Genomic DNA, 24,527 nt, shown 5'->3' with positions numbered 1-24,527 from the left:
CTCTGATAAGAGGCACCTTCACACAGTACAAGTCAGAGCCATTGAGACCAACAGAAAAAATCCACAGAATTTCTGTGGTGTAGCAGCAACACTTTGCTGTTTAAACCAAAGATTATTATGTTTTCATGTGATCCTCCTGAGTGTTTCTTCTATTTGACACATTGTTGTTATGATTCAACAGAATTTATCCGATTCAGTTTACCTGAAGACGTTTTCATTTTCTTTTCAACCAGTTGAGAGGAACACGAGGAACAAACAGTGTCTGTTAGTGTTTGTGTCTCATTCACTTTGACTCACTCCAAAACTCGGTCTGTTGTGTGGGCGTAACCATGGCAACTTTTGTAAGGCAAATGTGGAGGGATTGTAGGATGAGAGCTGGAGAAGTTGCAGAGGTTACACATACACACACACACACACACACACACCCAACGCACACCCACATACGCACACAAACATGCACTACATGCAATCACACAGCAACTGAACAGACACATGCAAACGCACATAAAGATGACCAAGCAACTGACACACACACACACACATACATGGACACACACACACACGCACAGATGCAGGCATGGTTCAGTTTTAGTCCGCTCGTTGCCCACACAGCCACAGAAAAGAGCCTTTCCACTTCACGACGTTACGTAACAGCTTGTTGTGTTGAACGCTGCCTGGTGTTCAAGAACGCTGCACGTTCACTGAGAGCTGCTTTTCAGAAAAGCCTCTTACAGAGCGAGAGACTCTCAGCATCATGATGCACGGGCAGCTTTCTGAATGCAGGTTTTTAGTCGAAGAATTTGGCAAAAGTGACTCGATCTCAAACGGCACCAAAGCATCAAAGACGTGTGACTGTGCAAAGAAAATCAAATGAAGAGTTCATTTTTTTAAGGGACATTTATTGAGCAGAGTCCACAGAGTGCAGAAAAACACAGCCCTTGTTTTTTGTGATGTTTTGAAGCCCTGAGGACGGGTTTACTGCTCGCTATCATCTCTGTCATTCACTGGAGCCAAGAAGTCCTAAATTTAGCAGAGATGGAGGAGTGAGTGAGAGCCAATCACCATGTCAGTCAAGTAAACATGCCTAAAAACATAAAGTACAGCTCTTCAAAATGAGTTCCCTGTATTTCCAGGGAATTCTCACCAAAATTAGGTCCCAGTTCCTCACAAAAATACCTCTTTGGGATTCAGGAATTTTTAGCACATGTGTAGATGTGTGTGTCTTTATGTTATACTGAAGAACATTGTATGTCAACCAGGGCTGCAATTAAGCATTGTTTTTATTAACTGCTAAAGTTTTTGTGTGCAAGATTTATGCTACAGTTTTGATTTTAATGGGTATCAGAAAACATTATTTAAAAAAGATATATACAACAGACCAGTTTCCTGCAGTTATTGGTTTCACCATTTAGGTTATTTACACAGTTTATAAGTTGTTCTTATGCATTTAATATAATATGAAACCTCCAGCAATATATCACTTTGTCAGGAGTCATCAGTTTACTCAGTGATAGAAAAGGATCCCTTAAGGAAGAAGGTTGGGAAATAAGCTGAAAATAAGAACAGATGTATTTTTATTATCTTAGAAGGAGGCAGTTATATCTACAGGGGAGCAGGTCCTCTTCAACGGAGGCTGCCATGATGCACACCATGTTTCTACAGTGGCCCTGAATGGACAAACCAAACACTGGCTCTTGATGCTGCCTTTTGTGTTTTTGTCCATTTTCACTGTCACTGTAGATTCTCCGACACCAGGGGAAGGTGAAACAAGGTGTTTGCAATCCTCATGCACACCTACACACTGCTCCTTTAATTTTTTTACAATTCAGTTTTTCAAGTCAAACCTTTTTATGGTAAAAAAAAAAAAAAAATCCCAGGAACAGAGTGATAATCATCAATCATCATCATTATCATTGTTAATCATCATTAATCTTTTTTCTTCTTGAGTCTTGAAGCCTAACACTGACACTTCCTCTTCTGTCCTCCAGGTGAAGTATAAAACCAACCAGAACCAGAAACCAGAAGGTTCCTCAGACCTGCCGAACCTCCTGCAGCTGGAACACGTTCTGCACGCCAGCAAACTGCAGAGTAATGTACGACCTCAAGCTTCATTCACCCACTTAATGAATAAACACACAACGTATATGTAAGTACAAATGTGTGTGTGTGTGTGTTCAGGTGGAGTATAAGAAGAAGTACGAGCAGACGAAGGCTCACTACCACATCGCTCTGGACACGGCTGAACAGCTCCACCACAAGGAGAACGCAGTGCTGCACAGCCAGGTTACACACACACACACACACACACACTGATGCTGCCTGTTCTTTTTCTGCTGATGTAACCCTCATCTGTGTCTCTCTCTGTTAGTAAATGAGCGATGGTGTGTGTGTGTGTGTTGTTTCAGGTGAAGTACAGGGAGGAGTATGAGAGGAACAAAGGTCGCTCTCAGATGGAGTTTGGAGACACTCAGACGTACAAAGTGTCTAAAGAAGCACAGAAGATGCAAAGCGAGGTAAAACCCTCTCTTCTCTCCGTCCTCTCAGTTCCTCAACAGCACGTCGAAACACACTCTGATGCAAACCGCTGCAATTTGAGCCTCTAGAAGCTGATAATAGTCAAATGGAGTGTGTGTATCTGTATACTGACATATTTAGTATCTTTCTTTGTTCTCCAGAAATGTTTGACAAGGATTTTATTGGGTTAAAGTGGTTTTAAAGAGACTGTTCTGGAAACTGCCGAGTAGTAGAGTAGCACCAGCAGACTCACACACAAATTAATTATGTATGAAGAGTTCATTTGCAAGAAAAGATAAAAGCCGTTCTTAAAATGAATAAACCAGCACCAGTTTGGATGCTGTTCCTCAGGTTGCACACAAAAAACATTAAAGTTAATTTACACTGTAGTCACAAATATATGCTGATTCAGTTGTGAACAATTAAGTGATCAATAAGAGAAAAACCAACAGACTCTACAAAGCAGTGCAGTACAGTGCAAAAATACATTGAGAACTTTTTTGTAACCAATTACTGTTTTTTTTTCTACAAGGTTTGCAGGTATAAATCAATGAATACACTCTGCTAGTAACATAATGTACACCTGTACCAAGGCATTAATAAATAGGTAAATAAACCAATCTGATAATTACAGAAAATAATAAATGAATAAGCATTTTCTCCTCATGTCATAATAAACATTTTAATCACAGTATAGCCACACTATTATGACTAGGACAGTGAAGGATACAGTACAGTAACACAGATCTGCCTGTTTGCTGCCCCTTCACCCTCAGTCTCTTAAAGACCCATTATAAATTCAGGACATTTCATATCAATCATTTACATAGTAAACAAACAACAGAATAAAACGAAAAAATCTATGTCAAGTTTCTAGCTGTGCTGAGAGCCTCTGTCCTCACCTCACTGGCCCACTCTCATCCTCGCAACCAAGGGCTCTATAGATAAAACATCTATTAAAGAGTAGTCTGACTAACCAGATGCACACTACAGGTGTTAAGTCTGCCACTGGTTGCTTGTTTCAAACACGCATCACAGTGTACGCCTCCCTGGGAAACAAGAACAACCAACAAGGTGCAACCGACACGTTGAAAACAACAAATTAGCACCTAACAGTATGAACGTAAACAGCTGTAACCTTTTCTTATGCAGTGATGCAGTCGTTTTAATGCCAGAGCTCGTCTCCCGACATGCACATGTTCCACCAAAACAAGTTCCCACTCAACACTATTTTGCAGCAGCACCGTCACTGCATCCTGGCCTTAGCTCCGCCCAGGATGTTTGTGATTGGTTTAAAGAAATGCAAACGAGGCAGGGTATTTTTTCCCCTACAGCAGAATGTGTATGTGTGGAGGCTGCAGTTTGAAGAAGATTATGTCCCTGTGTCTCAGAGAGAGTATCGGAGGGACTATGAAGAGCAGATGAAGGGAAAAGCCTTGGTCGACGTAGACCAGACACCTGGATACCTGACAGCCCGCCACGCCAGCAGCCTGCTGAGCGAGGTAATACACACACACACACACACACACACACACACACACACACACACACACACACACACAGATATAGCTTTATAAAACAGTTTCTCTCTAATCATGTCTGAATCTTTTTGAGATATAAAGAAATTAATGTTTTCAGTATTTAATTTGATTTAATCCAGTCTTTTTCTGGCACGCCCCCCTTTAGAGGCTGAAAGATGCTCAGACCACCTGTTATTTGGTGATCATTTAGATTTATATTTGTCCCTCTGAATCCCTCTTGCAGTACAAGAAAGATCAAATTATCATGTAGGAGGAGGAGATAATAATTAATTTTTCATCATATATTTGTGCATTTGCTCACTTTTCTCGACCCTCACTGAGATTAAATGAACTACTTTACTAATACCGACTCATTCTCTGAACCACTCTCTGTCTGTGTGTAGAAAGAGTACAGGAAGGACCTGGAGCAGGAAGTGAAGGGGCGGGGCTTATCTGGCATCGGGCTGGAGGAAACACCTGAGCTGCTGAGGGTGAAAAAAGCCAATCAGATACTGAACCAGGTAAAACACACACACACACACACACACACACACACACACACACACACTTAAAAAGGGTAAGTGATCTGACTTTAACCTGAGTGCTGATGTGTGTGTGTGTTTGTGTGTGTGTCATCTACAGAAAGAATACCGCAGGGATTTAGAGAGAGAGATTGTGGGTAAAGGGATGGAGCTGAGCGCTGATGTTCTTGAGATACAAAGAGCCAAGAGAGCCTCAGAGATCCAGAGCCAGGTAACTGTGTGTGTGTGTGTGTGTGTGTGTGTGTGTGTGTGTGTGTGTGTGTGTGTGTGTGTGTGTGTGTGTGTGTGTGTGTGTGAAATGTTTGGTCTTCACAGCTGTATATCAGTGAAAACTAGGACTGCACAATGAATTGAAATATTATTAAAATCACCGCACTCAAATCGCAGGAGCTGAAATTTTTTGATAAACAACATGACATTTTATTTAAATGAAGCATCGTGGTGCTACAGAGACGTTCTGGTTTACAAATCATTCATCAGTCGTCTACCTGCAGAAACTAAACTTCAGACCAAAGAGATTGAGGTAGAAGCTACAAAAGTACTGAGAGCTGCTGAACACAAACACTTAAAAACACCTTTCCACACCAATGAATGTGTGTGTGTGTGTGTGTGTGTGTATGTGTGTGTGTGTGTGTGTGTGTGTGTGTGTGTGTGTGTGTGTGTGTGTGTGTGTGTCACAGAGATCCTACAAGCAGACGGAGCAGCTCAGAGAGAACTCATACGGGACGGTCACAGACACTCCTGAACTGCTGCACGCCTCCTACCTCAAAGACGTCTACAGTCAGGTGTGTGTGTTTGTATATGTTCAATATATTTAAAAAAACAAAAAAACAAAAATGAAGTGTCAGGTCTCGGTCACATCATCATATTGAGCAATAGGGGCTTTAAAGGGATAGTTAGTTATCCATAATCATACTCAAAAGTTTCACAACTTTTTTTTCCCTTTTCATTATCACAACTTGTTACAGTGTGTATAAGCCCTGCTGTTTACATACAGCTTCAGTAAACCAGACGTCCTAAGAAGAATTCTTGTTTCTCAGAAACAAAATTGTGAATTTTTGTAAAAATCGGCCATCAAATTTCTTTTAGTGGCAGAGGCAAACTACTAAATGAATGAAAGAAAACTGATGATTAGTTTATGCCAAAGAATTTCACAAGTTGACACTAGAGGGACGGATTGTTCTGTATTCTTTCCTCTTCAAAAATCCAAACTGTCCCTCTAAAGTCAGACATGGTGGTTAGTGACTGAAAAGACACTGGGGTATCTATGGTGGGAAGTGAAAAAGAGCAGAACTCCCCCTCTTTAAATGGTTCCCTTCCTCCTTACAGAAGAAGTATAAAGATGAAGCGGAGCGTCTGAAAGGAAGCTACAGTCTGGTTTCAGAAACACCAGAGATGGAGAGAGTCAAAGCCAACCAGAGACACATCAGCTCTGTGAGCTCACACACTTTTATTTTAATTCCCTGCAGATCAGAAACCATCCTACTCACTTTTAAATACAGATTGTTTATACCCTGAACAAGAACCAGGTGGTGTGTTTCCCTGTAATGTGCTACCTGTTGCTCTCTGTCGCCCCCCAGCTGCGGTACTGCTGGGACTCCAAGCTGATGAGAGGCCTGATGTCTTCAGTCACAGAGACGCCAGAGATCGTCCTCGCCAGAGAGAACGCCAAGAGGATCAGTGATGTACGTATACATGTATACTAGCTGGTATACACTTAAAGGAGCAATATGTAGCGGTTGTGCATCCAAAAATGAGTACAGAAGTCCAAATACTGTAGACTGTATATGAAATAGGTTGAAATCCAATTTAATATATGATCATTGGTCAAAGCGAAGTGTTTCCTCTCACCTGCTCCTCCTCAGACTGAAGCTCAGGCAGGCTGCAGGAACAGGAGCTCAAGACGAGTGCAAACATTATAATTTGATCATAACAAGCCACAAGTCCTTGATCAACTGGTTTTAACTGTCAGTTGTCTGTCAGTGTAAAGTTAAGCCTGTTGTCTTCAAAATAAAAGCCCCCTACTCTGAACATACAGACTCTGGAGTTGGACTGACTGTCTCACTGCCTGCCAAACCGTTATAAACATCTACTGCTTCAGAAAGATTATTAATGATTTCTTACAGCTCATAAACAGTGAGTTTCTCACTCTGCAAACATTCAGCATTAATTTGAAGTCCAACAAGCAAACAAAAACAGTTATTCTGACCCGGGGTAGAAGTTTTAAAGGAGAACACTGCAGCTATAGTGCTGTTTTCAGAGAAGCAAGTATCACAACTTAACATGGTCATTCTTTGATAAAATACAGTAAATTATTAGTAGTATTGAAAATTGTTTTATTGTATCAAATTAGAAAACAGTTGACCAAGACATCACGGTGTTACTAATACTGATCTGCAGCTCACTAAGGTAGAAAGTTGTTGCACTGTTCCTTTAAAGCTGGTTCCTCTGTTCAGGTCCAGTACAGAGAGGAAGTGGGTCGTGGCACCGCTGTCATGGACACACCTGAGATGGAGCGAGTCCGACGCAATCAGGAGAACATCAGCTCAGTGAGGACACACACACACACACACACACACACACACACACACACACACACACAGACACACACAAACACACACACACACACAGACGATAGATAGATTATGATATAATAATCAGGGAGTGTGTGGTTGTGAGACTGTTTCAGTGTTTGTGGCTGTTTGTTTATGTGTTGGTTGTGTGTGTGTGAGGAGTGTGAGGAGGACCGAGGGAACGAGTGGAGGAGTGTGTGAATGAAGGAGTGTGTGTGTTGGTGATAAAGGATGGGTGTTATGAGGAAGTGATGGAGTGGGAGGCCAGAGTGTTTGTGGACCCAGAGGCAGTTCAGTGAAAAAACTGATAAATGAGCAATGAGTGTGTGTGTGTGTGTGTGTGTCTGTGTGTCTGTGTGTCTGTGTGTGCGTGTGTCTGTGTGTGTGTGTGTGTGTGTCTGTGTGCGTCTGTCTGTGTGTGTGTGTGTGTGTGTTTTGCAGTGTCATTAGCAGCCATTAGCTGACTGTGCAGAACAATCATCCATTCAGAGGTCCAAACAGGACCACACACACACACACACACACACACACACACACACAGAGACCAGCTCTGGTGTCATGGCGACCAGGCCAGGTCACTGTTGGCAGCTTTTCCACCACTCGACCTCTAATGAGTTCATGGCAGTTTGTTTCTGTGTGTGTGTGTGTGTGTGTGTGTGTGTGTGTGTGTGTGTGTTTGTGTGTGTATGTGAGAGTGTCTGTGTGTGTGTTGGTGGGATCATTCTTGCCAGCAGACATTTTGGCTCATCACAGCAGGAAAAGTGCAGGTGTAACCATTAAAAAAGGCTGCATTCCATTTCTGTGAGCTGGATTCAGGGTCCTGGCTCACTGCAACACTGAATGGAACTGACCCACTGTTAACAATTGGTCGGGGTCTAATGTGTCTCTCTGCCAAGTCATGACAGGAATTTATGATTTATGACTCAGTGACAACAGACTAAATATTGTGTATTCTGATTATAAAATATTGTTTCCTGTCTGTCCACCAGGTCAAATACAAGCAGAGTGCAGTGAAGGCCACCAGTATTGGACTGACCCCAGAACTGGAGAGAGTCAAACAGAACCAGGAGAACATCAGCTCGGCAAGACACACACACACACAAACACACACAGACACACACACACACACACACACAGACACACACACACACAGACACACACACACAATTATTTCTCATGTATCATATCATATATTTGTGTGTGTGCGAACAGGTGAAGTACCAGCGCGGCCTGCAGGAGCTGAGGGGGCGGAGCTGCACCGAGCTGGACACGCCTGAGTACAGGCGTGTCAGGAAGTCACAGGACTCGGTCTCCATGGTAGCAGCCCGGTTGCCGTGGCTCCTGCCTGGGCTGCAGGAGGAGCTAACATGAGTGACGTGGCACTAACACCAGCCAGCAGACAGCATGGAGGACAGAGCAGTGTGTGCATGTGTGTGTGTGTTTATAATAAAAGATTTCACAAACCCTGTGTGTGTTTTATTTGCTCACTGACCAAATGCACCCTTACCTGTGTGTGTGTGTGTGTGTGTGTGTGTGTGTGTGTGTGTGTGTAATTCTACCACTAATGTGTGTATTAACTCTGTGTGTATGTATTTCTTTGAGATTGACACTGAGCTGTAAATGTGTGTTGTGGTTTATTCCCTCCAACAGGCCAAGTACCACGAGGACTTTGAGCGGGCGCGCGGCCGGGGCTCTACGCCAGGATTGGACGATCCCAGCATGGAGCGCTACCAGAGAGCCAATCAGATGATAGGAGAGGCGGGCTACAGCAAAGGGATGCACCCCCAGGCAATGGAGATGGACAGACGACCAGGAGGCATCATCGTAGGTCAGTGACCTCGAACTGTGTGTGTGTGTGTGTGTGTGTGTGTGTGTGTGTGTAAGAGAGAGAGAAGATACAGTGGTTGTTCAGTGTGGCCTCTGATTGGACGGTGATCCTTTTAGCTGCTCTCTGGTTCTCAGGTTGTTTTGATGTTTTGTTTAAGCTCTGCTGTTTTCAGGTCCAGAATCCTGCTTGACGTTTTGTAATTTTGGTTGATCAGATGAGACAGAACTCTGAACGAGGAATCATCATTAAAACAATACAGACATTTTAAATGCTTTATAAAAGCTGCACTGCAGATATAAATCTTAAATTTGCAGAATTTCTTCCATAGTTATTTAATTGGTGACAAATAAAATCTCCTGTGACTCACCTGTGGGTCACGATGCAGTGATTGAGAACGACTCTTTTAAATGTCCTCTGCCTCCTCTCTGAAGACCTGAAGGTGTGGAGGACAGACCCCGGCTCCATCTTTGACTTTGACCCTCTGGAGGACAACATCCAGTCTAAGAGCCTCCGCAGGATGTCTGGTAGTTCACCTACCACCTAACTAAAATGTTTTTGCACACTTAGTTTTAGTTTGTTGTTTAGTTTTAGTTAACCACATTGACCTCGTCTCAGGGTAATGACATTAAAAAAAAAAATGGGGGAGGCCATTCTTGTCTTCCGTAGAGAAGTTTAGAATATCACCAGCTGTGATTTTGATGTTCATATGTATCTGTGTTTGTTTTTATCAGATACGATTTCTTCACTCTGTCTTTGTTGGCTCACTTTTGTTCCTCTCTTGGTTTTCTGTCTGTGTTGTGTTTGATGGGATTGTTTCTGTCCTGTGCTGCCCCCTGCTGGCGGCCGCCTGTCAGAGCGCGCCGACCGCAGACTGAGCAGGCAGCCATCCCAGCAGTCTCTCACCCACAGCCAGGCTCAGTCCGTCAGCTCGCTGACCTCTGACCTCTGGGACCGCAGCAGCGCTGACACTCCTGGTATCTTTACTCATGTCATTTTTCTCACATAGACACACGATAGCAAGATGATGGAGACGCACCCCGGCATGTCTTTGTGTCCTCACGTTGTTTGAAGTGTTGTCTCTAATCCACAAGAGTCTAATTCACTGTTTTCTTACAGGTTGTGTTGTTTTAACAGTTTGAATCACATAATTATCTGAAGTTTCCCTAAAATTCACAGCATGTTCACAGCAGAGGAGGCTGTTCAGGTGTCAAACAAACGCAGGGAAGAATTTTCAAACCGACTCATTGTCTCTGTCTCTGTCTGTGTGTCTCTCTGTCTCTCGTCCAGCTCCAGTCCTTCCTGGAGCGTATCATCAGGGAGTCCAGATGCAGCAGCAGCAGCAGTATCACGGCTACATGCACCAGACCAGCATGTCGTCTGTCAGATCAGTCACCTCCCCGCCGCACTCAGGCACCATGGTACGATCTTTCTCATAGTAAATTTCATGTAGCTGTCTGTGCCTGAATCAGGAGGACAACACCGGTATTTTATTTTAGGATCCCATCAACAGTTTCACACTGGTTAGTTGTTTACTGGTACATTTCAGTGATCATCGTCACTTGACACTGGTTTGGCTGGTTTGGATAAATTTTTAAACTTGATTAAATTCTTCTGTTGCATCAAACATTTAACTCCAATTTAAACAGTGATCCAGTATTAACTTTAAACTTAGACTTGGGGAGGTTTGACTTTTAAAATCATTGCCTTTTTGAGGTGGATTGAGCAAAATAATCAAGTTCCTCTATGAAAGTTAAGGGTCAAACTCAACCCATTTTTTTTATCTACTATTATTCAACTTTTTTTTTTTTTATTCATTTGGTCAACAAGTTTTTCTCAAAGGAGGAGAAATTAGAGCTTATTTTTTAGCTACACCCACCCCATCCTTTTATACTTATTGTGACAACACACAGACACACAGACAACAACAGGCTAAAGGAACTTTTTAGTTCCTGGGACTAAAAGTTTGGGTGGAAATGTGGCTCCCAAACAAGAAAAACAGATCTGGACAAAAAGTCTGTGGACAGGGAAATAAAAGCAGGAACACAGTCCACAAGTCTTCAACAGACCACATGTCAAAGTCTAACGTCTCACTGTCTTGCTGTTTGCAGCGTGTTTACCGGGCGCTGTATGACTACGCGGCTCAGGACCACGACGAGGTCTCATTCAGGGACGGCGACGTCATCATCAACGCTCAGCCCATCGACGAGGGCTGGATGTACGGCACCGTGCAGAGAACCGGCAAGTCTGGCATGCTGCCGGCAAATTACGTGGAGTGTTGCAACTAGAGGAGGGAGGACGGAGGACGGAGGACGGAGGCAGAGACAGGGAGGACATGGACGTCAGGCGGTGGTAAAATGTCAAGAATCAAATCCAACCTCACTGCTGTAAAATCAGCGGTCGGTGATGTTCTCTGCATTCCAGGGATCATTTAAATTTTTGGCGTTTCTGTTTTTTTGTTGAAACTGCTCAAAGATAGATAAAGTGACATCACATCCAGATGTTCTCAGCTGTTCTGGTGGATTCTGAAAGCAGAAAAAAATCTACATTAAATATTAAATATCAAGTTCTGCCCATTTACCCATCTTTGATCAAAAACAGGTTCGTTCTTCCTCTTTGGGTGTTACTGAAAGGCATTTTGGGAAACACAGGCAAAGAAAGTAAACTAAAGAAGAAGTCTGAGGAGAAGTGGATTCACCCCAAACTATTCTTAATTACAGAATAACTTGGAATACACTGAACATCACAGAGTGTTGATGCCAGCTGACAGATTATCTGAGGATGGAGATCTTGTTATGTTGAGGAGGACAGAGAGAGAAAAGGTATAAATCTAGCATGCTGTCGATAGTCCCATTTTACAACTAGAGGAGGGAATAAGAGAGGAAGGCTGCATGAAGAAAGAAGGTGTGAGGGATTAGAAACATCTGTAATTATTTTTTAACAAACTATATAAGATAATCAACTCAGAATATTTCAGCAATTCAAGCAGAATATTAATGAAGTTAGTAATAAAGCAAGAAGCAGTTCAGTTCATCGGACAAATCCGGTGATGTTCTATATTTTTCTTACTGTCAGCAAATTTCATGAAAAGACTCAAACTGGCAGAATAAAACATTGTTGGTTTTGTTTTGTTTTTAATTACATTTTTCAGAACGAGAAACATATTGATTAACACCAGACTCATCGTTTAAAGGGATAGTTCGGATTATTTTAAGTGGGTTTGTATGAGGTGCTTATCCACAGTGTTACCTACAGAAGACGGAGGTCGACAAGAAACAGTAGGAGAACTGTTCAGAAATTTACTGCTGTGGACAGGAAACAGGAAACTATCATATAAGTAAATTATCACTCTCTCCAAATGCACCAAACAGTGATTTTACCTCGCAGAGCACTGGAGGTGCTGGACCACTGCAGCCTCGATCTGTTAGCTTGTTTGTGTTATCATGTAACTTTTGTGAATCCAAACTAACCCTTTAAAACACCAGAGTCACACAATAACACAAACTGACTGACTGACTGACTGACTGAGGCGGCAACAGATCAGCAACCTCCATGACCTGCAAGGTAAAATCACTGTTTTTGCCAAAGGAGTTTGGTTGCTTATATAACGAGGGTTTCCTGTCAGAAAATGTTGCCTGACAGAAAGGTATGAAGGTGAATTCAATATTTATTACATGGTTTTCCTAAATACTCTATTCTGATTGGTCAGTTATAGCATTTTAAGGTCTGTTATTTCTGAATAACAGACCACTGCTGTGGATGCCGTTCTAATCAAAGACTCTAGAGTAGCAATTAAAATCATTTTCAAATCATTAAAATCATCTTTAAATTAACATTTTGTCTCATATTATTGATTTTTTGGAATAAGTGGGATAGTGTACAGTGGGCAGATCTTTATTAAGGAATAAACTGATCCTGCATCAAACTGAAGGAGTTTATTGTGTAATAATGACCTGCCCACTGTACATTATCCCTTAAATAATATACATTTAAACTGATATTGAATTTTTGTGCTGACCATCGTCTGCTGTAATTAATACACTGTCTATGGATGAATATCTCATACAACCGCACTTAAAAACCAAAACTATCCCTTTAAAGGATGCTGGAGAAATGAAGAGGAGCAGAGGAAGGAAAGACGGAAGGAGGCACATTAAGATCTGACATCTGCCTTTAAGAGACAAGTTTGAGAAAAGGGAGGAAAGAGGGAAAAACTGGGAATAACAACTGAAAATTCTGGCTTTTTGGGGAATGATGCAACCAAAGGAAGGAGGGAGGACAGACGGACGAGTGGAGGAACTTAAAAAGTGGGTAATATAACAAATTAATAGGAACACGGTTTAGAGATCTCTCAAGTTTAATCATTTATTTATCCTGAGTTTTACTTCATGTTCAGGTGAGTGTAGTTTAGTTTTTGATTTCTGATATAATCTACAGAGAGACAGAAAGATCACAGCTTCAGTTTTAAACAGCAACACTAACCTCTGTGTTTGTAAAGGACTTAAACTAACACACTGTGTCTTTCTGTTTCATTTTTATTTTATTTTTTAACTCTAAATAAAAATGTTCACGTCACGTGTTGTCCAGATCATTTAATCTCCACACACAGTAACAGTTTATGTGGACTGAAACCTGAACAGACTGTGTGAGTACGTCAGGCCTTGAGATTTCTGTATGTCGCAGACTATTTTGATACACGGGCTCCAGTCTATGTTTTGGAAAGATATATTTTACTCTTTTATGTATCCAGTATGTTGTGTTTTTAGGGTTTGTTGTCTTGCTGTGTGGATTGCATCCTGGTCATGTATTAAATAAAAACTTCACTCAGCCATGAGTCGTCGTTCTAGCTGGAGAGCGTTTTGTATTTTATATGTTTGATTTCATCAATACTAGATGCAATAGAATATAATTTACTGAGTATTCATATGTTAACCGTGTTGATTTTGGAAGAGGCTCTTTGTGTCATTTTATAAACCCTTTTATTTTCTGGCATTGAGGATTTTTGACTTCTAATGTCACTGCTGTAAAGTTTTGATTTAGTCTGTATGTCATCACAGATTATACTAAGTTTATTTACATATTATTTGAAATTATATATCACTCAATCTCATGTTTTATTTGCCATATGGTAATTGCAGTGTGTTACATGTGGTAGAAATAAAAACAAATTTGTCAACAGAAATGTGTTTTTTCTTATTGAGAATCGTAAACACTGACAATCAAATTTAGACACATTCATATATATTACATAGTACACTAGAGTTGCAACATTTAGTCGATTAATCCGATTGTTGGCTCAAAGGATAATTAATTGACAACTATTTCATTTGATTTTGATTTCATATATTTTGTCATTTATATGATAGTAGATAAAAGGCCAGTTTTTTGACTGTTGGTTGCAATATTTGTTTTCTATTTTACTGACTAAACCATTAATCCATCAATCAGGAAAATAACTGTTAGTTACAGCCCCATGTTGAACTTACAATTTTACAACAATATATTCATATATTAACCAGGGAAATTACCTGAGAAATTAAATCACTTCATTAATTACAGACATTCAAGTGCCAGAATAAAAATAAATAAAATTCATTATGTGCCAACTTTGTTTCTCAAAATAATGAGTTAGTATTCCAAAATAATGAGAAACTCTCAAAATAATGAGTTGGTATCTCACTATAATGATAAACTCTCAAGATAATGACGTAGTTTACCAAAATAATGAAAAAAATCTTAAAACAATGCTGTAGTGTAGTGTCTCACAATAATGATAAATACTAAGTCGGCGCTAGGGGAGTCATAATTCGAAGGGTGAACAGACTTCGCCTCTACACCTACTGGTCAGAGTGTTCTGCGCATGCGTGTCAGTTATTGTAACGGAAGCGGTAGGGCAGCGCTCACTCACAGCCTGGCTGTCTGACCGACACTGAATGAGAACGCACTGATTTCGACCTCAAAATGATGAAATTTCTACCAAAACTACTGCTGCTCGTGTTGTTAGCCTTCCCGGCCACCATTCTTATCAAAGGTAAGCGTGTGATATAGCTGTTCGCAATGGCGAGGCAAAAGGAACAGTGTTTAATTAGCCACTAAACGTTGGCATGCTAGTGTTAGCTGTTGAGCTAGCTAACTAGCTGCTGTGGAAAAAGGGGAAGGCCGTTCTCCATTTGACATGTGCTAACTAGCTGAAAGTAACTGTGGATGTGAAAAAATGGCCTCTTCACTCTTTCAGGGCATTTCAGAGTATTTACATGCAGCGTCTCTCCTTCTGAATGTGTGATTATCAACATTTGTGAGCCACAGTGCGCTACATGTTAGCAGTTTATCCGACTAGTTAGACTGACGTGTCCTTACTGTTAGCCTGTTAGCCGAGAAGCTAAGTGGCTCATTTAACATGCGAACTGTAAGTTAACAGCTTCATAGAAACTGAACAAGTTAAACTAATGTCAGTACAGTCTAAACTCTTCAGTGACGACTTATAATTTTGGCAATAATCAATACATACGTGTGAAAGTTGCATTAAATTGGCTAATGTCACACGTTGCCGTGTTGTACTGCTAGATTGAGGAACAGTTGCACCCATACAGCAATAAATCTCCTGAATCAATTTGTCTAAACATTACATATGGTGGTGGTAAATGTATACCTTTAAGTCTTGTCATTAATCATATGAAACTTATACTCTACCTCCACTACTGTGCTGGTATGAGGACAATAGATTATGCTTGAATACTGATCAATCAATCAATCAGTCAATCAGTAATCATGTTAAATCGCTACATACCTGCACTGACCTAAGGACTGTATTAGAGCTGCAATAGTTAATCGACTTCTAAATGAATCACCAGCCATTTTAATATTTGATTCATTGTTTTGAGTCTTTTTTTTTTTTTAACAAGACTATCTTAAATATTTCATAAAATTATATTAACATAAAGGAATGGGCGATAAGTAGGGCTGAATGATTTTGAAGTATATTTTGAAGCACTGAATTGTGATTATTTTGATTTCAGAACTGCAATTTGACGAAATATAACAAAAACGAAACAAAATATTAATTTTTAGACAGTTGTTCTCATCTTCATTGAAAAACACATTATATTGACTGTGGTGGATGTTTGCGGGCATCTGTACCAAACAAAGATGTTCTCTTAGCCTGTGGAGTATGTATATGTAGGCCAATATTTAATTTAAAATGATAATTGGCACACAAATTTCACTTCTAACAAATACTGTGCCTCTGCGATTTGAAAACTACAAAAGCAAAATTGTGATTTTGATAAAATTTCGATTAACTGTTCAGCCCTAGCAGTAAGAATGAAACACTATGTCAAAGCAACTGTATATGTTTATATTTTATGCAAGATCAGCCTGTCCTATAATGTAATGACTTTTACAGAAAGTCATGCGAGAATCTGTTGATGGGTAAAATAACCTGACTTGGATGTCAGTGTTTTGCTGATACAGGGAATTAAGTAGGGATTTATTCACATCAGTGCCAAAGTCCTAAAAAATCAAATGTGACCAGAAAACGCTCCTGTAAAGTGATTTTCAGCGTTTGCCACATTGATCTAATATGTCAAAGAGTATTAAAGGAATGGCTGCCACAGTGAAAACTGTGTGGGAAAATCTTATGTTGAACGATAGAAATTGTCATCACTCAACCCTACATGGGAGCGTCGATGTAAACTCAAATTTGGAGCGACTTTCAATCTTCTGTTCTACATTGGATACTGATCAGCATTGCTGCCAAGGCATAATGGACAAACATAACTGTCAAATTTCATCAGCTGTCAGACTGATGTCACCGATTGAGAATCTGAAGTCTGATGTTTTTATGCATCATGGATATGTAATCATGCAGTTTTAAAAGCTGCTGCAATCAACTCTGTCGGAAAAAATAGTTGATTGTTGAGGCTCATTCCCAGGCCGTCAAAAACTGATGCTGAATGAGACTCAGTAATTCACTATTTTTTTCCTACAGAGTTGATTGTAGCAGCTTTAAAGGTGAAATGTGAGTTGAAGCCAGAGACGGTATATTAAATAAGTTGAAGTGAGTTGTGTCTGAGTTAGACATTCAGGCTGAGGTTGTGCTGGACCATGAGCCTGCCATAATGTAACATGAGAGCCTGAAACAGTTGGCTTACTCAACATGTCCTTAGTTTGGAGATATTTTAGTCTTGAAACACAGAAAAGCAAGATGCCAACTTGTAGCTTAGTGTTTGTAAAGCTACATTTTGTGGGGTGGAAGTTGTTCTGCATAGTACAATGAAAACAGTTTAATTAATCGTCTTCAGAAGTATCGCATGAAAGAACACTACAGATAATTTAGGTTATCAGAATCGGATTAGAATTAAAGAAAAAAGATAATAATAATAATAATAATAATAATAATGATAATAATGATAATAGTAATAATACATTTTATTTGTAATAATGATGTTCGTTGTTCCCTGCCCATCAGGGCCGGAGGTTAGCGCCCAGGATCTGACTGAGGATGAGGAGGCTGAGGCTGTGGATGAAGATGTAGTGGACGATGTGACAGCAGAGGACGAAGACGACGAGGCAGAGGTGGAAGACGATGAGAATGCAGAACTGGTGAGAGACTGATTGATTACGTCTACGTTTGCATCCCACTTTCACTAAATGCCTTTGGACAGACCTTTTCTTATGTAGTTGGTTGTTGTCCGAATTACCAAACGGCAATATTTTACCTTGGCTATCTTGGCTCAATTGTTGAGATCAAATGATGTTTTTCACTCTTTTCTGGTGTTTTATAAACTAAACAAAAAATCTCAGCAGATAAATTGATAATGAAAGTAATTCAAAACCTGTTTTCTTATTTGAGTCCTGGTCACTCCTTTATCCCATTATACAGGATATATCATACACAAGTACATTTTCTTTATTGAGTGGGTTTAAAAATAAGTGGATCTGAATGTTCTGGATATACTTGATGAGTGCAAGTTAAACTCTTTTATGTAACTCTAAGATGAAGCTTATGTCTGTTCTTATTGAAATGTGTGTGTGTGTGTGTGTGTGTGTGTAGACAGAAGAAAAAGAAGATGAAGAGGAAGAAGCGTTGGTTGGAGAGGTGAAGGCTTCCCCCAACGCTGACACCACCATCCTGTTTGTGAAAGGAGAAGGTAACGTTCTCTAATGTTCTCTGCCCTCTGTGACAGTTCAGACGTGATTGGGGTAGATGGAAGCGAAAAAAAAAAAAAACACCAAACAACTAAATCATTTTCTAAACTAAGGTGTGATTTCCACATTGTATGCAATGTTCTTGTTTCTCTCCAGACTTTCCTGCCAACAACATCGTCAAGTTCCTCCTCGGCTTCACCAACAAGGGATCAGAGAACTTCATAGTGGAATCTCTGGACGCCTCTTTCCGTTACCCACAGGTACAAGAACACACAGTACACTTCGCTCCTAAAGCACAAAAAATAGTAGACTTCTCCAGGTGTAACCAGCTGAGCATTTCTGTGCAGCTCTTTCTGACTTGGTTCTGTTGGTCCCTGTCAGGATTACCAGTTCTACATCCAGAACTTCACTGCTCTCCAGCTCGGCACTGTGGTTCCCTCTGGCAGACAGGCCACCTTTGAGTACTCCTTCATCCCCGCAGAGCCAATGGGAGGGCGGCCGTTTGGACTCGTCATCAACCTCAACTACAAGGACAGCAGCGTAAGGAGAAAAGACTAGTTTCCGCTAATATTGGACAAATATGTTAAAGAATGATCTTAGCTGTGTTGAGAGCTCTAGCCTCTGTTTCATCCGTCTCTTATTCTTCCGTTTCTCTCTGTTGTTGCTTTCTCTTAACCTTCTTTCTCTTTCTTTTCTCTTGTAGGGAAACATTTTCCAGGATGCAGTATTCAACCAGACGGTCACCATCACAGAGAAAGAGGATGGATTAGATGGAGAAACGTAAGTGAATTTAACAGTTGACAGCTGTTCTGCTTGTGTGTTTATTTATTTGTGTGGTACAATGATTTTTTTCTTCCTCTGCCTTCCTTTCTATCTCTCCTTTTGTTCCATTTGTTCCTCTTCCCTCCTCCTCTCCCAGGATCTTCATGTACGTCTTCCTGTCAGGCCTCGGGCTGCTGGTTGTCGTGGGTCTTCACCAGCTGCTGGAGTCCAGAAAGGTGCAGATAGAAAAAAACAAAACAAACACTGCAGTATCCGTATGTGGAAAAGAAATCGCAGTACTAAAAAAATCTCAGTGAGACTTGAACGTGTGAAAAACAGTGAGCCGTTTGTTTTTAAATCTGCTGGTTAAACTTACTACATGTTCTGACTTTTCTCTTACACTCTGTGTGTGTGTGTGTGTCTGTGTATGTATACAGAGGAGGCGTCCAGCTCCAAAGGTGGAAATGGGAACTTCAAGCCACAGCGACGTCGACCTGAGCTGGATCCCTCAGGAAACACTCAACCAGATCAGTACGTACATGCATCACATCCTACACTCACACACCTCCACACACACCGTGAACCCGTCAGCTCGTACACCTGCTTCTGTTCTCTGCTCCTTCTCTCCTTGATGATCAGATTCTCCAGCTCTGGTCAACTTTTTCTTTAGCTTTTAGGCAGCTGCTTGTTTCAGTTAACCATGAAAATAAATATTCAGAGACACAATGATGATTTTATCTCCATAATTACAAAAGAAAATCTTTAACTTTGTTTATTGTTTTTGGTATTTTTTTTCTTTTCTTTACCAAACGAATAACACTCCTAATATGAAAACTATCTAGATGGATAGACAGCACTACAAACCAGAGGAAAATTGTGTATTTTTGGGCTGTCTGTTTAATTCAGCCTTGTTTCTATATAACTTTGGAACAGTTAAGAGTTAGTGCAAGTGTGCTAAACTTCGCTTAAATAGAACCAGGGTTTTTTTCCCCCCTCCCAAACAAGCAGCACATCGCTCAGCCTGTTCGCTGACACGTGGAGCACGTCAGGTCATCCTTGTTTGGAAAAAATGGAAACGATCTAATGTTCACCTGTTCACGTTGCTTCCAGCTTTCTGCAGTGTGAGAATAACAAGAAGTCGATGTTTGGTCCAACCACGTCCCTCCCTGAATCAGCTGATTTGTTTGTGTCTCTGTTCTCTTCCTGCTTCACCTGTTTCTGACTATGACAACTTTAACCTTCACTGTGCGCGAGGATCACTCACTCTTTTCTCTTTCTCTCTCTGCCTTCTTCGCTGTCATGTTTTCCTGCGTCTTCAGTGCAGAGTCGCAGAGGTGAGGTCTGCTTTATGTCCCGTGTGTGTTTGTGTGTGTGTGTCTCAGACGGGGAGCTGTCTGGACTCTAAAGTACTGATGTTGGAGTGTTAATCCTCAGATGAATGATGGACTGAGTGTGAAATCCTTTACTTTTACTTTGTCAATGCCACATCATTATTGTCTGTTGATTCATGGAGGTTATGAGGTTCTACATCTTTCTGGATATATTTAGTAGTTTGAGTTAAAGGGAAATAATTTTTCAGCTTCAATTTGAGAAAAAACAATCAGAGCATCTTTAACTCAAATTATTATAAAATAATAAAAGATTAAATATTCAGCTTTAACACAGATGATTTTGGTTATTTAGCCTGATTTCCTCTCAGGACCGTGTTTGCATGTAGATGCTGACTTAGTGAGATCTCCCCCCTTCTTCTCTTTGTGTTATTTTTCTCAGCACCAGAAAATGGCTCAGTGAAATCATCTGCATGTGTTTTTAAAATGTTCTTTGTGTTTTTATGGACATTGTTTCTTTGTTGAGCCTCAGTGAAGGGAATTTTCTGCACTCAAAAGACCACAGCTTTGAAAGATATGCATTTAATTGGTCCAAAAACTTTTTTAGCCTTTATTAAATTCAGTTAACCTCAATCTGTTAAAATTTGGGCATTTAGTCTTATTAAAAGAAAACCCTAACTATTTTACTTTACTGTACTACAGCTGGTTAACTGGTTATGAAACAATCAGTGTGAGACAAACCGTGAGAAGGTTGGCTATTTCTATATTGCTAATTCTTAATAATCTGCCACAATCTCTTTCCATTTTCCAAAGCAAAGTTACAGTGAGCAGCATGTTAGCTGGTTAAAAAGATGCAGGAGATTTTTCTTCAAATAATTTTATTTTTTAACGTTATATTTTATGACACTGTCCACAGAGGCCTCCATAATCAACACAATATCAACGTTCCTTGTAGAACCTTTAATTAAGTGTTGACATTTAGTCCTTATTATCTGATGAAAAGGTTAGGTTGAATAATTGAGAATGCTGCTTTGCAGAAACTCAAGTTTGTGGTGTTTTTACCAGCTATTTTAACCTCAGTACTTCTCTTTTGATAAAGCAGTTCATTTTCTTTTCTTTCAGCCTCAGTGTAACAAAAATGGGCCCAAACATTATTTCTTTGTCCTGAGCCCTGCTGTTGTCATCGTTGACTTTAACTTGCTTTAAAATAATAGGTGTAAGTTACGCAGAGTCCTGACTGTGCTCATTTTGTGCTGCCGCTGTAGACCTGATGGTGATGCACACACTGACAGCACAGGACTGCTGTGTTGAAAAAAAAAAATCAGTCTATGATATTTTATCTCCTTTTTATCAGTGAAATAAGGAGATTTTAGTGAAGTTTTTCATTTATAATACTACATTATACTCTCATCTTTTTCATCAACAATATCACATGTTCATCTAGTCACAGTAAATGACATTTGTGTCTTAATCATGGAAAAAAGGTATTTTGAAATGTTTTATTTAGCTGTTTTAAAGTTTTAAATACTGGAATCATCATTAACAAAGAAAATGTCTGATTGTTTGTCCATCAGTCACAATAAGTTTCTCTCCTCCTTCCCCAGACAAAGCGTCTCCAAAAAGATCTCCCCGCAAAAGAAGTCAGAAACGCTCGGCTGGCTCAGACGAGTGACGGGCGCCTGACATCACGGCGACCGAATTCCACCACCATGTCTACGGAGGAGGAGGAGGAGGAGGAGGAGGAGGAGGAGGAGGAAGAGGAGCGCCACGCCGAGCACACAATGCTCTCTCTACTGAGGAACTTTAACCAGTGCCAAGCACAGCGATGGCTGGCTCTCTACTTTCAGCTTAAAAACTGTTAAAAACACACACACGCACACACACGCACACACACGCACACACACACACACACACACACACACACACACACACACACACACACACACACAGCCTGTTTTGTTTAACAATTACAGTTTTCTGAAGCTGTCGCAGGAGGGAGAGAAGTGGAACGATCATCCTGAAACAGGTGTGTTGGGTTTAAATGGCACATGAGGACATTTTTCTCTAAAGGTTGTTGGTTTTCTTTTAGATATTTGTTTATTAAAGCCTCGGTGAGATAACTGCTGATCATGATCATTGTGAGACACTTTTGATTGTTTTGTTATTACCTCCCATCTTTGATGTTGGGTTGTAACAAGTAGTGGGCTTATCAATTAGTCAACCAGAAAAATTAAGCCTTTAATTTACAAAAAAGTCAGAAGATTGCAGGTTCCAACATCTCAAATGTCAAGATTTAGTTTTTATTTGTCTTATGTGATACTGAACTGAATATCTTTGGCTTAGCTTTTGCTTGGACAAAACAAGCAATCTGAAGATGTTGTCTAGTGATTTTTTTTTACACTTTAGACCAATAGATGAATTAACAAAGTATTTTGGAGATAATTGAAATAATGATTATTTGCAGCCACACTCTGGTGTGTAATGGAGCCACGAAAAAACGGTAACAAATGCAGTTTTTGTTTTGGATTTTTTTTTTCAATGTAGTTTTGAGTTCGTAGATTCTGTCTGCACATTTTGGATTTTGTAGAGTGCGTCTGCTCTGTCCCCGCTGTCCTGCTTCTCCTTGACTCATTTTAACTGCACAGATCCTGAGAGAACTGTGATCCCGGTGTCGTCTATCACACATTCACACGCCGCTGACACTCCCTCCCAAAACGTCTGCAAGGACTCAGTGCCGTCCTCCTGTTCATGTAACAGAGTTGAGACCTCTTGCAGACTTTTTGAGACCTTTTTATAATTACAGAACCCTGCAGATGACATGAGGGAACTCATGTTTCATTGTGTCAGTCTTCAACGTGGGCGTGACATGGGTAACCAAAATAATATCAAAGACAGGAACGTGTATATTAAACGTGGAGTTCACAGATGCAGAAGTCTGAGCGATGTTCTCCATGTGATGTATGACTTTCCATAATGATTAAAGGGAAATTTAAATTTAGATTGATCTAAAAGCAACAAAACACCCAGAAATCTGTCAGGTTAAACAGTTACCTTGTCAGAGCGAGCGGAATCACAGTGTTTGCTGGTAAACGATATAAACGTCATATTGGTTTGCAGAGTGTGGCTGAACATAGACAGACTTAATGGTGCCAGCAGCAGCCTGCTCTCCTTGCAGGTTAACGTCCACATGCCCGTGCTGAACGTGTGTACACATCATTACTTTTTAGTGGTTACATGCCAGTTAATTCTGACAAAGCCTGTATACAACTTCATTATAAAGATCAAAATACTGCCAAATCGCGCTGGTCTAGACATCCTCTTTGTCCCACTTTCCATCTCTGGTTTACATCTGGGCATTCGCGGCTGCATAACATCTTGGATACAACACTTAACCAGCGTTTTACATTAATAAAATAATAATTGCATTACCTGACTAGTATTTCTGAGTCAAAATATTATTGGACTAGTCAACTAATTGCACAAATCCCTAGTGAACACTAGTCTTTTGTGCTGTGCTGCCTTCAAACATTTGCTTAATCTGTTTTTTGCATTTAGGAATGAGAAGTTGAGCTGAAAAGAGTGAGTAGTTGGTAAACTGACACAATCATTTAAGTCAAAAATGATTAAAACTCTTTTGAGATTAAATCTTCTGGGTTTTGGATGGACAACATTAATTTTGGAATATCACGTTAGCAGGCTGATCCAATGGTCCTGTGGACCCACTTGTCGGCACCGTAATCAGATCTGTGGACAGGATCTGAGTGAGGAGAAGGATTCAGCGGAGAGGTGTCGGATATAAAGCTGCCCTTTAACCCCGACACCCTGAATTTAAACCCCAGTGATCACAGGTTCTGGGGGTCGAGGGATCTCATCATGAACAAGCTCAATGGTTTGGTTTCCAGAGCTGAAAGTCGCAGGTCTCCAAACCCTCCACGTGTGCCTGTTTTCTACTGTTCTGTCTGTAAATTTGTTTACTTCTGTCTTCTCTCCTCCAGCAGCTTTTTTTTTTCAAAATCATTTACCAATTTGACTCTGTTTTTCTTTGTATTGTAAAAATGTTGAACTGGCTGAAGCACTGGTGTAAATAATGGCTGATGGATGATGACGTGAGAGCGAAATTATTGAGCTAATTTATTTGAGTGACAGATTGGGGCTTCAGGGGAGGTGGGGGGGGGGGGTGTGCACTGTGGTTTTTTTTGTTTTTTTTTATTTTACCACTAGGGGGGGCGACAGTGACTCATTCTGCAGGTCTTTAAGTTCCTGTACTGCAGATTTGTGTCACGTAAAGCTTTGTGACTCTTGAGTAACTGACTTCA

General features: G+C 40.5%; 2 protein-coding genes across 5 annotated transcripts in view; both read left to right on the top strand.

Moving 5' to 3' along the window:
- The window catches only part of LOC146307825 (uncharacterized), a 59,352-nt gene extending 48,065 nt beyond the window's left edge, over nucleotides 1–11,287 (top strand). Inside the window, exons 54-70 of one of the 3 annotated variants that reach the window (XM_084710441.1) lie at nucleotides 1,989–2,093; nucleotides 2,179–2,283; nucleotides 2,406–2,513; nucleotides 3,906–4,016; nucleotides 4,439–4,555; nucleotides 4,677–4,787; nucleotides 5,257–5,361; nucleotides 5,906–6,010; nucleotides 6,157–6,261; nucleotides 7,033–7,125; nucleotides 8,139–8,231; nucleotides 8,362–8,466; nucleotides 8,800–8,977; nucleotides 9,409–9,501; nucleotides 9,832–9,951; nucleotides 10,265–10,395; nucleotides 11,086–11,287. In XM_084710441.1, coding sequence (XP_084566567.1) covers nucleotides 1,989–2,093; nucleotides 2,179–2,283; nucleotides 2,406–2,513; nucleotides 3,906–4,016; nucleotides 4,439–4,555; nucleotides 4,677–4,787; nucleotides 5,257–5,361; nucleotides 5,906–6,010; nucleotides 6,157–6,261; nucleotides 7,033–7,125; nucleotides 8,139–8,231; nucleotides 8,362–8,466; nucleotides 8,800–8,977; nucleotides 9,409–9,501; nucleotides 9,832–9,951; nucleotides 10,265–10,395; nucleotides 11,086–11,262 — 1,962 coding nt within the window. In that variant the 3' untranslated portion in view covers nucleotides 11,263–11,287. Of the gene's footprint in view, nucleotides 1–1,988; nucleotides 2,094–2,178; nucleotides 2,284–2,405; nucleotides 2,514–3,905; nucleotides 4,017–4,438; nucleotides 4,556–4,676; nucleotides 4,788–5,256; nucleotides 5,362–5,905; nucleotides 6,011–6,156; nucleotides 6,262–7,032; nucleotides 7,126–8,138; nucleotides 8,232–8,361; nucleotides 8,579–8,799; nucleotides 8,978–9,408; nucleotides 9,502–9,831; nucleotides 9,952–10,264; nucleotides 10,396–11,085 lie in introns of those variants that run through there. The other 2 variants (XM_084710442.1, XR_014768937.1) reach the window with 2 other exon arrangements.
- A 3,557-nt stretch (nucleotides 11,288–14,844) lies between these two features.
- Nucleotides 14,845–23,144, top strand: ssr1 (signal sequence receptor, alpha). Of its 2 annotated transcripts, XM_084746842.1 has the most exons (10): nucleotides 14,845–15,005; nucleotides 17,442–17,575; nucleotides 18,027–18,123; nucleotides 18,278–18,381; nucleotides 18,503–18,661; nucleotides 18,825–18,901; nucleotides 19,041–19,119; nucleotides 19,321–19,414; nucleotides 20,203–20,217; nucleotides 21,816–23,144. In XM_084746842.1, the coding sequence occupies exons 1-10, from the start codon at nucleotides 14,936–14,938 to the stop codon at nucleotides 21,881–21,883; spliced, it is 897 nt and encodes a 298-aa protein (XP_084602968.1). In that variant the 5' UTR covers nucleotides 14,845–14,935; the 3' UTR covers nucleotides 21,884–23,144. The 2 variants fall into 2 exon arrangements, with proteins under 2 accessions (XP_084602968.1, XP_084602969.1); XM_084746843.1 differs by lacking the exon at nucleotides 20,203–20,217 and having other exon boundaries at nucleotides 14,846–15,005.
- Nucleotides 23,145–24,527: the final 1,383 nt, after the last annotated feature.

The sequence above is a fragment of the Lutjanus erythropterus genome, chromosome 21 (assembly GCF_056507025.1).
Source record: "Lutjanus erythropterus isolate fLutEry1 chromosome 21, fLutEry1.hap2, whole genome shotgun sequence".
NCBI lineage: Eukaryota > Metazoa > Chordata > Actinopteri > Lutjaniformes > Lutjanidae > Lutjanus > Lutjanus erythropterus.
This window is presented reverse-complemented; position numbering and strand designations above follow the sequence as displayed.

Excerpts from the sequence above, each read along its gene's own strand:
- ssr1 (XM_084746842.1), top strand. The coding sequence starts at position 14,936 with ATGATGAAATTTCTACCAAAACTACTGCTGCTCGTGTTGTTAGCCTTC. Across the intron at positions 15,006-17,441 it reads GGCCACCATTCTTATCAAAG|GGCCGGAGGTTAGCGCCCAG; the intron begins GTAAGCGTGTGA and ends CCTGCCCATCAG. Across the intron at positions 18,662-18,824 it reads TCAACTACAAGGACAGCAGC|GGAAACATTTTCCAGGATGC; the intron begins GTAAGGAGAAAA and ends TTTCTCTTGTAG.